The 15318-nt window shown below is 38.7% G+C and overlaps 1 protein-coding gene across 5 annotated transcripts in view; it reads left to right on the top strand.

The window, feature by feature from the left end:
* Nucleotides 1-15318, top strand: part of acsl1a (acyl-CoA synthetase long chain family member 1a) — a 58286-nt gene that overhangs the window by 35150 nt on the left and 7818 nt on the right. For 3 of the 5 annotated variants that reach the window (XM_056408576.1, XM_056408575.1, XM_056408579.1), the window contains 6 exons: nucleotides 11387-11588; nucleotides 12443-12557; nucleotides 12640-12704; nucleotides 12827-12928; nucleotides 13531-13630; nucleotides 13751-13926. In XM_056408576.1, the coding sequence (XP_056264551.1) occupies nucleotides 11387-11588; nucleotides 12443-12557; nucleotides 12640-12704; nucleotides 12827-12928; nucleotides 13531-13630; nucleotides 13751-13926 (760 nt within the window). Of the gene's footprint in view, nucleotides 1-8655; nucleotides 8763-11386; nucleotides 11589-12442; nucleotides 12558-12639; nucleotides 12705-12826; nucleotides 12929-13530; nucleotides 13631-13750; nucleotides 13927-15318 lie in introns of those variants that run through there. The other 2 variants (XM_056408577.1, XM_056408580.1) reach the window with 2 other exon arrangements.

Genomic DNA, 15318 nt, shown 5'->3' with positions numbered 1-15318 from the left:
TAGACGGTTTCGAATTAGAAACCGGTGAAGACAATTGGTCGAGGTTGATGGGAGAAAATCCATCTAAATATACACCAGGGCATACATGTGTACAGATTGTAAAGCCCTCTGAGGAAAACATTTTGAGAATGGGCTATACAAAATACACTGAATTGTATTGAATACAGCCGTTTCCAAGGCCACTCCACTTGAGGACAGATTGGCACTGGTTGAGGGCAAGTGATTATTAATCTTGCCTCTAATAGTTAGAATCTTTTCATTGAAGAAGTTCATGAAGTCATTACTCCTGAGGTCTTTAGGAATACATGGCTCCACAGACCTGTGACTCTCTGTCAGCCTGGCTACAGTGCTAAAGAGAAACCTGGGGTTGTTCTTATTTTTCTCTATTACTGATGACTAATAGGTTGCTCTGGCATTACGGAGGGCCTTCTTATATGTTTTAAGACTATCTCAATCTGCCATTTTGGATCTTTAAAGTATGTTCCAATATATCATTGTGATCACATTTCTTTCACATGAACTCACTTCTATGTAATTGTAACCGAGATGCACATACAAAGAAGCACGGAAAGAAATGGCTGGCTGCCCTGCAAGTTCTGCTGTATTTGTATTTGATCAACATAAATTACTAGTTCATTTGCAAATTGTTTAAACTTCACTGCATAAAGTGGGGAGACGGATGTGATTAAGATCTATCGTTGGATTCTGTTTCTATTATTTACTTTCTGTGTAAAGTCAACAGAAATTATCCAACTGAAAGTCACAGATACGGTCTAAGTCAACTTATGTTGTAAACAGGTTTTGTGTGCAACATGCTGTAATGTAAAGTGTTGGATGTGGAAGCACATCCTCCAAGAGGAATCTGTGGAATGTAGGCTGTGTTAGCCTATTTCTTCTCTCTTTTTTTTAAACAGCCTTTTCTAAACACTAGGGAGTGCTCTTTTGGCCATGCGGTGCAGTCACATGAGCAGTTACACGACAGACATTGGATGATCCAAAAGTGACCGAGCACACTCAATCATGTGTTATTTTCCCTTGAGTACAGGAGGAGCTTTCATTACTGCAAACAGAGGGGGACACTATGTGATTCAGGAGCTCACTGCCACACTGTCGTCACTCTGATTTGGTCAGATAAGAATACAACCATCAGCCTGCTTTTCATATGGAATGGTTACTGGAAAAAAAAGTTAATTGATCAGCAGATCCACAGATTTAGACTATTTTGAGAATTGATTGTATTCCGAACTAAAATGCCAAACATTTATTTTTATTAATTGATGGTAACTTCTTGCAGCTTAGTTTAAGCAATACCTTAAATATATGTGAAAAATACAGTAATGCAGTGTGCTGTAGTTTTGCATTTGTATTTAAAGTACACACTGACCTTAGTTGAAGAGCAACGCTCTGAAAGGTACCCTGTTTAGTTTTTTAACCTGAAGATGTTAAGAGTGAGTGTCAACTTTTTGTTCATTCACGAGGAAGTGATGCATATTGACAGTTATTGGTGGTGACACATTAAGAAGTGCACTGCAACTCAGAGTTAGTTAAAAACTTGAATGTGCCCTTTAAAAAATATATTTTTTAAAATCTGTTTTGCTAATGTTCAATCAGTAATAACATGCATCTATTCCATTTGAATGTCTCTTTAATAAAATAATCTGACCTTTTAAACATTTGATTTGCTGACCAGATTGACTCGTGGACGATTGTTTTAAAACAACAAAACACGTTTTCTTTGACCTACAATGTAGAGGTAATTTGTCCTGATGTTGTGTTGGTAGCCGTTGACGGGTGTGTGACCTTTGTTCCACTTCACAAATCCCGTCCTCCACCCTCCCTCCCCTGCATTACTCCACTGTGAGAACATGTGACTGGGAGTGTGCGATTTCACCAGGGAGGTCGAGACCTGCAGTCTGGAGCGTGGTTGTCTTGTGCAAGGTTAGCCTTCGTGTCCTAAAACCAGGATTGAATGTTACTGGAGGCTGGACGTGAGTCCGTCAGAGGGGGAAAGCAGATGAAAGATGTCACATTAGCTTCAACAAATGTCCAGTAGCCACGCAGTCACACATATATGCACTGAGACTGATAGGTTGTCCTTTCCTGTTCAAATGTTCACAGCTTTCAGGTAGTGTCGAAAGTAAATCAGTTGTCCAGGACCATCCGAACACTTTTCACTTATGAAACTTTGGAAGTGGCTTTACACCGGAATATACCAATTTATCATTCTATTGAGATTATTTCCCTCAAGATGTGCTCATGGTGACCCTAATGTCCCAAAAGGATTTTTTTCCTTCATCTTTTGCACATGATTCAAAAAGTAGTTAATGAGCTTTACTGAAGCAGATTCAGCATAAAGAGAACTGAATCATTATATAAAAATTGTCTGTGGTAATTTCCTGAACACATTTTGTTTCAGGTTTAAGAACTTGTCTGTCCTTGTTTGTATTGCTATATTAGACTGAACATCTGTAATTAACAATCATTTACAAACCAAGGATGTGGAGAAGCCATTGTTTTGACAACAAGATTGCAACCATTGATTCATTTTGTGATTATCGTTGCTATCACAACGTATTCCCATAATAATTAATAAGATCCTTTTTACTCCAGACAAAATTATTTGGTTAACATGGGATGTTGTTAAAACGAGAAACACATACAGGACTGTCTCAGAAAATTAGAATATTGTGATAAAGTTCTTTATTTTCTGTAATGCAATAAAAAAACAAAAATGTCATGCATTCTGGATTCATTACAAATCAACTGAAATATTGCAAGCCTTTTATTCTTTTAATATTGCTGATTATGGTTTACAGCTTAAGAAAACTCTAAAATCCTATCTCATAAAATTTTAATATTTCCTCAGACCAAGTTAAAAAAAAAGATTTATAACAGCTGAGTGTTTGTCAAGGCTCAGGAAACCCTTGCAGGTGTTTCGAGTTAATTAGACAATTCAAGTGATTTGTTTAATACCCTACTAGTATACTTGTTCATGATATTCTAATATTTAGAGATAGGATATTTGAGTTTTCTTAAGCTGTAAACCATAATCAGCAATATTAAAAGAATAAAAGGCTTGCAATATTTCAGTTGATTTGTAATGAATCCAGAATGCATGACATTTTTGTTTTTTGAATTGCATTACAGAAAATAAAGAACTTCATCACAATATTCTAATTTTCTGAGACAGTCCTGTATAGTTTAAAGCCCCACTATGTAGTTTTTCACTTTTGGCGCCCCCTTCAGGTTTTTAGGTATTTAGGTTTCGACTTCAGTGTCGTAAATACCCAGTGACGATAGATGCAGCCTCGCATACACTTGTATTGATTTGGGATCATGTGTTGTCCTGTATTATAATTATTATTATTATTATTGTTATTATTTGTACGTGTCACAGGTTATAAAAGGTGACGCAAGGTTTTTTTTGTTTGGAGCGCGCTGACAGGCGGCGGACTCAGAACGGCAGCAACCGGCGACTGTTTCTATTTTGGATTCATACCAACGGGCGGGATCACTAATAGAAGACTGCGCAGGAACACTGTGAACTGGCCCAGCACCTACCGGACTAGGGTGAAGTAGCGCGGGGATTGAACGCGGCGCCTCGCCACGTCTCTGCCTGGTCGATCAGCTGTTTGTCGGCTTTGGGGGGGGGGGGGGGTGCGCGTGCAGTCATTTACTTTTGTTTTGGGGGACTGCAAATGTGGAGTACGTGTGATCGAATACAATATTGTTGACAACACCAAAAAGCTACATAAAAAGCTACCCTTATACTGGAGCTGCGAGCGTGAAGTGGCACTTTATGACATTGCATAATCACTGCCAGAAAGCAGGTCGAGTACATCCGCCGGATATACCGGGCGGCTCCAGAATCTTACATAGCGGAGTTATTTCCCCACAGACCCCCGATGGCAATAGCGGAGACGCAAATCGTCATATTAAAAGTCATTGTAGCGGCACAATTTTTTTCAAGCTGTTATTTTAAGGTCCAAAAGTTACATAGTGGGGCTTTAAGTTAATAGAAGTTGTCCTTTTGATTTTGCCGTAAAATGCCAAAAGTCTGTCAGATTTGACCACTTGTAGCTACGTCATTTCGTAAGTCATTAAGATCACGTTAGCGCAGTGAGTTGGTTAAACACATTTGGATGACTTAATGCTCTAGGTCGCTACTCGCATGACATGCCAAAACTTCAGCTCAAGATACCGGTCAAAAAGTCAGCTCCCTCACCTGTTGAACGCTATGACGAGCTCCTCAGCCTTGGGAGCAGTGGCGTCCATAGAGCCTCTTAAAATTTTGAGATGAAAAAAAAATACATCCTGTCAAAAAACATTATATGCCAAATCATTTAAATAGTAAATATACCGTGTTGACGCGCTAAATGTGTGTGGGAGACCGTCAGCGTGTCAACAACCACTTAAGTTAATGTGAAAAAATATAATATATCGCCACTCATTATCACATTTTCGGGACACCGGCCAAATGTGTGTGTGCGGGAGAGAGCAAACATTTCACAGTCGTTTCGGCAAGGACGGCTTCTCATTGGCGGATGAAACGTGAATCTTGGGGCACAAAAATGTGCGCTCATTGGCCAATGACATTGTTTTATTATTTCACGTGATTGGACTATTCGGCAGATCAGAGACATATCGTTCCCTCAGCCAGAGAGCTCCACGGAGCTACGGGAGCAGGTAGCTAACGGAGCTGGTCAGCTGGTCAGCTGGAGGCTCAGTGAGTAATGCGCTGTTTAGATTCCCCTGTCTGTTGTTCCAAAGTCCTGGGACTGAAACTCTCTGGACTACAACGGGGGGAGGGATCTAAAGAGCTGCAGACAAGTGTAAAGCACGAATCTTGCCGCAGTTATCTAGCTAAGAGCATGGAGCTAACTCGCTAACAGCATGAAGCTAACCCTGTTTGCAGAGCAGAGCAACAGAAGGAGACCGAACTGGCATCGAAAACACAACGAAGAAGTTCTGAAAAACAGACCCATTCCCTCAAGAATAATGGAAACAGGCTGGTTACAGACATGATTGACTTTAACCAGAGAGTTATTGAGATGTTTGCCAACTTTAAAGAGAGGAGGGCTACTTTTCTTTACACGTAGTGGGTCTGCTCTGTCAAACACCCAATGTAACATGTGCTGCATCTCTTTCTCACTCTATTCTGCTCTGAACCTCTTTCATGTGAGGGTGAAACTCTTTTATTTTGCAAACCTCTGAAACCCAACCCAATGTTTCTTAAAGCATTCTGCTCTGAACCTTTCATGCCCAAAGTTACAGTGTGTTGATAGTTGTTATTGGACAGTGTTGAGCACGGTGGTTTCTTGAAATAAAGCTTTGTTTTTTACAATATTCTACTCAAAACCTCTTTTCTTCTCATTGTTGAGTGCTATTTAAACTGCGCCCCCCCCCCCCCAAAAAAAATTCACCAGCCGCCACTGCTTGGGAGGAACCAGTTACTAATGGAGGTCGTAAGCTTGTTTGCCAGACTTGCAAATATAATACATTTCTCCCATATGTGCACTTGTGTTCTTGGTTTTGGAAGGTCTTTAAAAGACTCCACCCTCGTATACAAATGTTTGCAGATTAATTTAACTGCTGAGAGAAAGCTGCTTATGATATTTGGAAGTGACTGTCTTGCCAACATTGGATTAAGTTTGTTTAAAGGCTCCACTTGTTAAATTACCCTCCAGTGTTACGGTTGAGCTTAAATCATTTAACCTAAACCTAAACACCCAAGCTGGCTAGTTTATTTTTCTTCTGTCAGTGCACCATCTCACCAAGAGGAACTTGAACATTTTTGAGGAAATCAAATGTGACTGACCAACCATGTGGTTTTCTTTTTGTAACTTCCTGGCTGTGGTTTCAAAACTACAGCTGTAGTTTACTCTCGAGCTGCAGTCTTGGTGTTTCGTTATGTGTCAAATGAACCAGCTGCTCTGTCCCACTCTTTTTTTCCAATGGCTTGTGTGTGGGGTGACCCGAGAGCTAGCTCTGCCATTGGCTTGTCGGCTTCCCAGTCCAAGTATGGAGTGCAGAGGTGGAGGAAGGGGGGTGGGGGGGATGTTGCATTACCTTTTAACTTCAACAACTCTCAAGCATGCAATCAATGACATATGTCCACTGTTGAGCTGAAACGTACCACTATTTTAATTATCGCTTCCTCTGTCAATTACTCTTCTGATAAATCATGCAGTCTTTAAAATAAATAAATCTGGAAAAGTTGTGTTTTGGCATTTGTCGACACCAAGTCATGTTTTAGTGCTGAAACCATCAATTGATTCACATTCACATTCTCAGATTCCAGCTTTACACAATTGAACACTATTGTGTTTTGGACTTATCTTCAGACACAACGAGACATTTTAAGATGACAACTTGGCCTTTGCATAGTTGGGATTGCATTATTTTTCAAAAGTTAGAATGATGATGATGGATAGTGGCAGCTTTCAAGTTTTTTTCAAACAGAGAAAAAAAACATTTGCGTGTTAATAAAGCTGTAAAATTGTGATTTGATGAATACATTTTGTATAATATATTTGTTGGGGTGGGCAATATGACAATTTAGCATCAATGTGATGAAATATTTTAAAATGTCAGGAATTTAATTGTCAGGAATAACCTACAAACTGACACTACTTTCTTGTTGTTTTATCTGCTCAGCCCATGTAGTAGAACATTGCCTGTATTGCTGTGTATATTGATAACATAACTAGTGCTGTGAAAAATAACGCGTTAATTCAATTACAGGTTTAACTAGTTTTTTTTTTTTTAACGCATTTAACGCATGCGCAGAATGAGCTTCCAATCCGTCTGTTGTTGGTCGTCTCGAACCAGCAGCATGTTGTTCTGTCTCTACGTGTCACGTTAACACGACTCCGATCTCCGTCTCGCGCGCCGCAGAGCTCGGATGCCGGCGTGTGCACGCACATCCGGACGAAAAAAAGTCACTTGCACCCCCCCCCCCCTACCCCCTTTCAACAACTCTTCTCTCGGCTCGCGCAGCAGAGCTCCGATGCTGGCGCGCACACTGGTGAGCAATGCAGGGCTCTCAAGTGTCACGCATTGAGCGTGAGATTCACGCATTTCGGTCTTAACTCACGCACTCCCGCCACACATCGTACTTCTCACGCTGAAAAAAACTCTCGGTTCTTTAATGTTTTAATGCAGGGGTGTTCAATATGTCGATCGCGGTCGCCGCAGAGCTTCGATGTCGGCGCGCGCATCGCTCTGTTGCGCGAGCCGAGAATTGTTGACGGGGGTGGGGGTAGACGAAAATTACAGGGTGACGGGTGGAGATTCCCCCTGTTATAATAGGGGAAACACTGGAGTTGATAAGCGTGTCTTCTTGTCTGATCAATACGCAACTGTGAGGTGCGCGAATGGACCGAGTGCGCTGATCACTCACTCAACGAACAGACGGTGCGCGCGCAGCGCGCCAAAAAAAATTTTGGAGCACCGAAGACCCATTTTGACCCAGGAAAAACCCTGAATGTATATATGTGATTAATCATGATTAATCCACAGAAACCTGTGATTAATCTGATTTAAAATTTTAATCATTTCACAGCCCTACATATAACATATAATTACATACCATGACAGGATTTAGAATAGGATGTTATCCATACTGCCCGACAGTCACATTTCAGCGTTGTACATTAATGTTACACTTCACAAACATCCATGTGTATTAGCTTTGTAGCAGATGAAAAATGTCCACATGTTCACATTTAACCCACAGTCTTAATTTGTTCTCATTTCAAAATGCAAGAAACTAAAATGTAAGATTGTCTCTACTCTAGTTGATTAACACAACATCTTAGATTTAAAAGAACCTGCTCATATGCTCAGTTTTATGTGTATCTGGGTTAGTGCTCACAAACTCTGGGATATCAGTAAAAAAAAAAAAAGTGTCAAAATATCGATGTGGAATACAAAAACATTCTTGTGTAGTTCTTTATTCGACAAGTTTCACCTGTTTGGCCACTCGGCAACACAAGAATTGCACACACTGTGCCCAGATAGTGTATGATAAGACATTGGTCATTTAATCTTGAATACACATCACTCAAAGTGTTTAAGTCACTCAGATCTGCAATCAGATTAGTTTGAATTCTGATTAAATCTGGCTACCATTACCTTTTTAACCCTTGTGTTGCCTTCGGGTCAATTTGACCAGATTCAATGTTTAATGTCGGTGTTTTTTCGGGAGTCAACAAACAAACATAAAGTACCTCACACTTAAACTTGGAAAACAATATTAATTCTAATAATTTTCTGGAGATTTTAATAGCTGGGGTCATATTGACCTCAAGGGTAAAATATGTTAGTAAATATAAAGGTAACAGGAGGGTTCAACATTGAATCGGATCATATTGACCCGAAGGCGACAGGAGGGTGAAACATTGAATCGGGTCAAATTGACCCGAAGGCAACACAAGGGTTAAACAGATTTTTTTTGAAAACCTGATAACTACTTGTTGGTTGTGTTTTCACAAGGACAAAAAACTCAGACTGGGTTTAAATGAACCTGCTGCCTGAATATTGCTCCAGTGATTGAGTAGCGTGGCCTCATGTGTCTGTGTTTCTATTTGAGAGGGGCGTGTTTCTGCTATTCATAGTTGTGAAAACCTCAGAGGTCTATTGGGGGTCAGTGTGAGTCCCTCTTATAGCAACGGCTGCAGCAAAGGGCCTGTCAGATAGTTATACTGCTCCGCCTTTGGACACTGTCTGTACCAAACTTCATATACAAATACTTTTGGCCTGTGAGTATAGAGACTTATTATATCTTCATTTGTAAACAATCAATAGTAAAGTTAATTTAGCTACATTTGATGTGCTGTATAGATGGGGTGTGATCATCTTGTCTTAGGAACACCTGTAAGACTTACTGTATTGTAGCATTGGTTAGGATTCATATTACATATATATATATATATTATTTATTTTTATAAAGCACAAATATACCTGAACCGCTTGAATGAATCTTGTCAGTGCTTTGTGTTGTGGTCTTTGAATATATACATTTAAGAGATTATCATTAATCTCTTTTTATCCTTGAGCACATTCAACACTTTACTGCATTTAAATTATCATGAAAAGTAAATTAAAGAAAAGTAGCTTATCTACAATACTTTGTCCCAGTTGGCAATGGTCCCAGTTGCCATGAGATCTGTGGTAATAATAGAAGGAGGTGAGAAGTCAATTGTTACCTACTGTATGTGGCAGTTGTTCATTTACCTACAGGGCTGTTACCATCTGATCTAAATGTCAAATCAGTTGAATATAATCCATTTAAAGCCACATTATATATTGATATTAATATTTTTCCATATTCAGATGTTAAATTTGAAAAATGCCTGCAGGTTAGATAGGTCCTACTTTAAGTTAAGTTTAAATGAGTTTGTCCTACTAAAGTCCAAACTGCATTTACAATAACTTACTTTTAAAATTAAGTGTAACAGAATATCCAGTTAAATGTGCTTTCAGCCCAGTGACTTCATTTCTCAAACATCCAGAACAGAAATCCTCCTTTACTCCTCAGACATATACTGTAGGAGAGTTGCGTTCATTGAACAGTGTCTGTGGTTGTGTCCGTATAATTCTATAAAGGCGTCATATTTCCTTCCTGTGCCTTTATTGCAATAGCTTTTGAATGGGATAGCACATCTTCCTTTTGTATGCATTGTTTGTGGAAGTAAGAACAGTGGCAAACGTAAATGTACTTTCAGCAGCATATTTCTGTTAGAAGTTTCTTTAAAAATAATCTTTATCTTTTAGTTTTGGGGATCTAAAGATAGTTTAAAGAAAAAGTTCCTTTTCTCATTTAAGGACTGACATTTCTTGTTCTCTTAAACAAAAAAATATTAGCATTTAATTGTTTGCTCTGAATAATTCCCGTTACGGATAATCTTTGTTTTACATATCTAATGAAGTTAGACTACTTTAAAAGGAAGGCATACAACGACCAGAATACCTGAACATGGAATAGTGAGGTAAAATGAGATTTTCCTGGAAAAGGAAAATAAAGTGTATCAAACTTAATATTTTAAAAAGTGCATGATAGACAGATATATAAACATATTTAAATCAACTCAGGATATCTCTGATCTATTGAAGGACATACTGTTAAGAGCTTTAAAGCTAAGGTTGGGCCGAAGGTTGTCTGATGGGCCGAATAAAACAGAACTTTTGACCTAACACAAATAATCAATATCACTTTGTGGTGGACCAACGCTGACCTTCACTGCTGCTTTATCGCCCTGCCTGCTGATTCATCGTAGATCTATCCTTGAAGCTTTATTTCGGTTACACACTGTATGTTTATGTTATCAGTCCATGATCATGCCAGAAATGGATTCATTCCAGTTCTGTTTTAATGTTTAACTTTGGTTTTTTTTTTTTACATGTGGCTCTAATTGAGGAACCTTTTATAAGGCTGAGGCAGCTGTTAATATGTTTGACATCTGGATGGTAATTGTGTAGAAAAAGGTGAAGAGATGCACACCTTATAGCTTCAACATCCTCTGTCTGATCATTAAATGCAAGTGCTGCAACTAACGACTGTTTTCGTTATAGTTTAATAAGCAGATTATTTCTTGAAAAACTGTTGGTCCATATAACATAATAAAACAATAAAACAAACGTTATCCTAGATCCCATGTAAAATATAAATTGTTAAATAAATAGTTTTTGTTTGACGAGCAGTCCGAAATATAAAATATTTTTTTATGTCAAGACATGGAAAAACAGTATTGAACAAGAGAAGTTTGGAGATCTATTTTTTTTTTAAATGGACAATTATCAAAATTGTTTGTTTTCTGTCAATCGATTCATCTTTCTATCTTCCTATACCTTTTTACTTTCAGAATATACATTAAAAACAAACAAAACAAACATTAGTAATACTCTATAAATGTAAAAAAATATTTAAGTTAATTCTTTTGACACATAAAGGAAGAAAAAGTTTGCCTTACATGTAGTATATTCAGTTTAGCATGTATTTGTGACCACGATGACACATACATTGCCTTAACTCTGAATGGAACCACTATTATTCTTCTGTGCGAGCGGGTTCTGATGTTTCTGTGTAACGGTCTAAAACAAGAGACCCATTGATTAACAAAAGATCAAATTCTACCGCCTGCTGGATCACTGCATTCTGAAAGAACCGCATTGTTGACAATTTCTTTGAAACTGTTTTCTAAAATCTCACATTAACATGCTGTCATTATGCTCGTCATGAATGCTAAATTAGTTATTTTTTTAAATACAACATATTTTAAAAACACATGTCTTAGCTTAACTGGAAAAGAGAAACAAACAAACACACCGTACAAAAATAGCTGACAAAGTTTCCTAATGTAATTCTGTTTTGTTTTCCCTGCAGAACAGTCATGCAGGCTCAGGAAGTTCTGAGACAGCTGCGGTTTCCCGAGCTGGAGGATGTTCGGCAGTACATGCGCAGCTTGCCCACCAATGCACTCATGGGGATGGGTGCCTTCGCCGCCGTCACCACCTACTGGTTTGCCACTCGGCAGAAAGCCCTCAAACCACCCTATAACCTCGGCCTTCAGTCAGTGGAAATGCCAGTAAGGGATCTCTTTTCTTTTCTTCTGCTACTACAAAAGTCTCGAAACTAATAAATGCGATGTGGATCCTACAACAAAGAAAACAATGATGTAACTGTCCAGCCACTGTCTTGTAATCCTGTGAGTTGGATGAATATCTGAAGTGTGATCTGATTATATTGTGAATTTTTAAATATTTGATTGCTTACCTGTGTAAATATATAAATGATGCTGTAGCGAGAAATGTCCCCTTGCGGGTTTAATAAAGTGTCTGTCGGTCTGAAGGAGACTAGTCAGCAGACCTCATTCAGGAATGATAATGGGATCCTTCCCAGAAACTTTAAATCCAGCTAAAGCTCTTGTAATTACGAGCTTTGACATCCTTACTCCTCGTCACACTGTGAGTGCCAACAAGTTAATCTTAGACTAGTTAAAGTTAACTGTGCTGGTGAAGTGGCTAGTTCTGTAGTTCAAGTGCTGTTGACTACTGATCATCAAATTTACTGCAGACCGGATGGAAACACTTCATTAATAACTTATTAACATTAACACACACTTAGTTGTGTATTAGAAAGTGAGTATTTCTAGTTTTTTTATTATTAAAGTGCACATGCCATGAACCAGCGACTATTTATTGACATTTCACATTTCAGCTCAAACCACAACTGCTGCATATAGCGTCCAGGTTTGTGTCCAAGATATCCCAGAGAGCCAGGTGACACCGAGCGAAGGTGTACCACAAAATACACCTGTGCTTTCCATCTTCTCCCTTGTTCTCCTGACTAGAGCCATGTAATGTGTCCCGAGGTCGAGGTGTTGACAGTTCGGTAAGAGCTGCTCTTAACAATGTGTTGTTTTTCTCCTTTTTCTCGCAGGGTGGAGAACGTGCAAGAAGGTCAGCGCTGAACGACAGTGATGAGCACATGACTCACTACTACAACGACGCACGCACACTGTACGAGGTCTTCCAACGAGGGCTCAGAGAATCAAGTGAGTTTATCACTTGTATTAGCTACATGTGAACCAATTCCTTCCGATGAATGTAGATAAAGGTGAGCATTTTCTTTCGCAGATGACGGACCATGTCTCGGATCAAGGAAACCAAACCAGCCATACGAGTGGCAGTCTTATAGTGAGGTGAGACGTGGACCATAGACATGGAAGTCTAACATTGAATTGTTCCACAATATACAACTGGCCAAGTCTCAATAGGTTTGAAAAAATAAATGAAAATGGACTTTTGTTTTGTTTTTGCACAGGTGGTAGACAGAGCGGAGAACGTCGGCTCTGCTCTCCTTCACAAAGGACACTCTCGTACAGGAGACAAGTTTATTGGCATCTTTTCCCAGAACAGGCCAGAGGTAAGACAAATGGCATCATCTTGTGCTTTTATCTTTCAGAGTTTTTGAAGCAAAGATATTTTGTCTGAGTCTGTTCATTCACTGTGTAGACCAGCCTTTATCTCACCATTTTGTAATGTTGCCATCATGTATTGGGAAGTCAGGAAAAAAAGTTAGATTTAGATTACTGCTTGATGAGAGTATTGACCCGAGTACTGTCCACTTTTAAGTTTGGGCTTCACCATCTGATTTGCTACATATGACCTAGTTCCACAACTAAATTGCTTCCCACATCTCCAATGACATTTATTTACGTTAATTCTCGATTTGACACACACAAATTTAATTTTTACCTGCACTTTTTGGAACTGTGCAAACACCGGCCCTACAGGACGTTGATTCTGAGCCATGATCTCAACATTTCATTAAAATAAAATAGAAAGTAAAAACAGAGTCAGGAGCTATAAGGTCAAAGCACTGACTGTTTGGATTATTTTATGATTAAACTCAACTTAACTCACAACTCGCATTTGATGTAGGTAGATGTTATGAAGTAATAACCTTTCAATCATTTTAATTCTATTCATAATGTTGATCTATTTAATGGTTTTCTTGTCACTTAGTGGACCATTTCAGAGCTGGCCTGTTACACATACTCCATGGTGGCTGTTCCATTGTATGACACACTTGGCACCGAAGCCATCGGCTACATTATCCACAGAGGTACACACAAATTCACACTAACCACACACCACCTGGAGCTCTAACCCGTACTCTAGATCAAGGACACTGATATTAACACTAACAAAGTGGTTAATCTGGTGCCTGCCATCTGTTTTTCAGCTGCCATCTCAACAGTAATCTGCGATGTACCCGAAAAGGCTAAGATGATTTTGGACTGTGTCGAAGGGAAAGGGCGAACAGTGAAGACCATTGTGCTCATGGAGCCATTTGACAGCGAGCTGGTGACGCAGGGACAAGAGTGGGGCATTGATATTCTGAGTTTGAAAGACTTTGAGGTGAGAATAAAAATGTAACCTTCTCTATGTACATTATGACAACATCTACACTACCGTTCAAAAGTTTGGGGTCATCCAGACAATTTCGTGTCTTCCCTGAAAACTCACTTTTATTTATCAAATGAATTGAACATTTAATAGAAAATATAGTCAAGACATTGAGAAGGTTAGAAATAATGATTAATATTTGAAGTATTAATTTTGTTCTTCAAACTTCAAGCTCAAAGGAAGGCCAGTTGTATAGCTTATATCACCAGCATAACTGTTTTCAGCTGTGCTAACATAATTGCACAGGGGTTTTCTCATCAGATATTAGTCTTCTAAGGCGATTAGCAAACACAATGTACCATTAGAACACTGGAGTGATAGTTGATGGAAATGGGCCTCTATACACCTATGGAGATATTTCATTAGAAACCAGACGTTTCCACCTAGAATAGTCATTTACCACATTAACAATGTATAGTGTGTATTTTTGATTTATGTTATCTTTATTGAAAAAACAGTGCTTTTCTTTGAAAAATAAAGACATTTCTAAGTTTAGTTTAGTTTAGTTTATTAAGGATCCCCATTAGTCGACACCGTAGTGGAGACTATTCTTCCTGGGGTCCAGGCAAAAAACATTACAATACAATACAAATACATAAAATGCAGTACAGCATGATCAATTTTCACAAAAACACTTAGACTTAGAAAACAACATTTACATTAAAAGTAAAATAATAATACCTATAAATACCTAAAATAATAACCTAATCTACTATAATATCCTTTCCGATTATTGCTGCCTTAAGTTTCCTTTTGAAATCACATTTATTTCTTGTTAGTCACATATGAGGGGAGCACATTCCAGTATGCAATGGGCTCTGTACATTACTGATTTCTTTAGTGCATTAGTTCTTGGTAGAGGAAAAGTAAAGTGACCATTTAGTGCATGTCTGGTATTATAAGCATGTCTCTCATTTGCACCCCTAACTATAAGCGCTATTAAAGAGAAAAGTCTTCAGTCTACTCTTAAATGAGGTGACTGTGTCTGCCTCCCGGACTGAAAGTGGAAGATGGTTCCATAAAAGAAGCGCTTGATAACAGAAGGCTCTGACTCCCATCCTACTTTTTAGGACTCTAGGAACCACAAATAGCCCCGCATTTAGTGAGTGCAGCTCTCTAGTGGGGCAATATGGTACTACAAACTTTTTAAGATGGGAGGCTTTGTAAATGAGAAGAATTGTGATTCTTGATTTTACAGGGAGCCATTGCAGCTCAGCTCATACTGGTGTAATGTGATCTCTTTTCTTAGTTTTTGTGAGTACAAAAGCTGCAGCGTTCTCTTTTCATTTCTATTCCAACCTTGTTAATAAAGTCATACTTTGAACTGTGTTTTTTAAGACTTTA

Source organism: Pseudoliparis swirei, chromosome 24, assembly GCF_029220125.1.
Source record: "Pseudoliparis swirei isolate HS2019 ecotype Mariana Trench chromosome 24, NWPU_hadal_v1, whole genome shotgun sequence".
NCBI classification, from domain to species: Eukaryota; Metazoa; Chordata; class Actinopteri; order Perciformes; family Liparidae; genus Pseudoliparis; species Pseudoliparis swirei.
The sequence above is the reverse complement of the archived record's forward strand: the minus strand, read 5'-3'. Positions and strand labels throughout refer to the sequence as shown.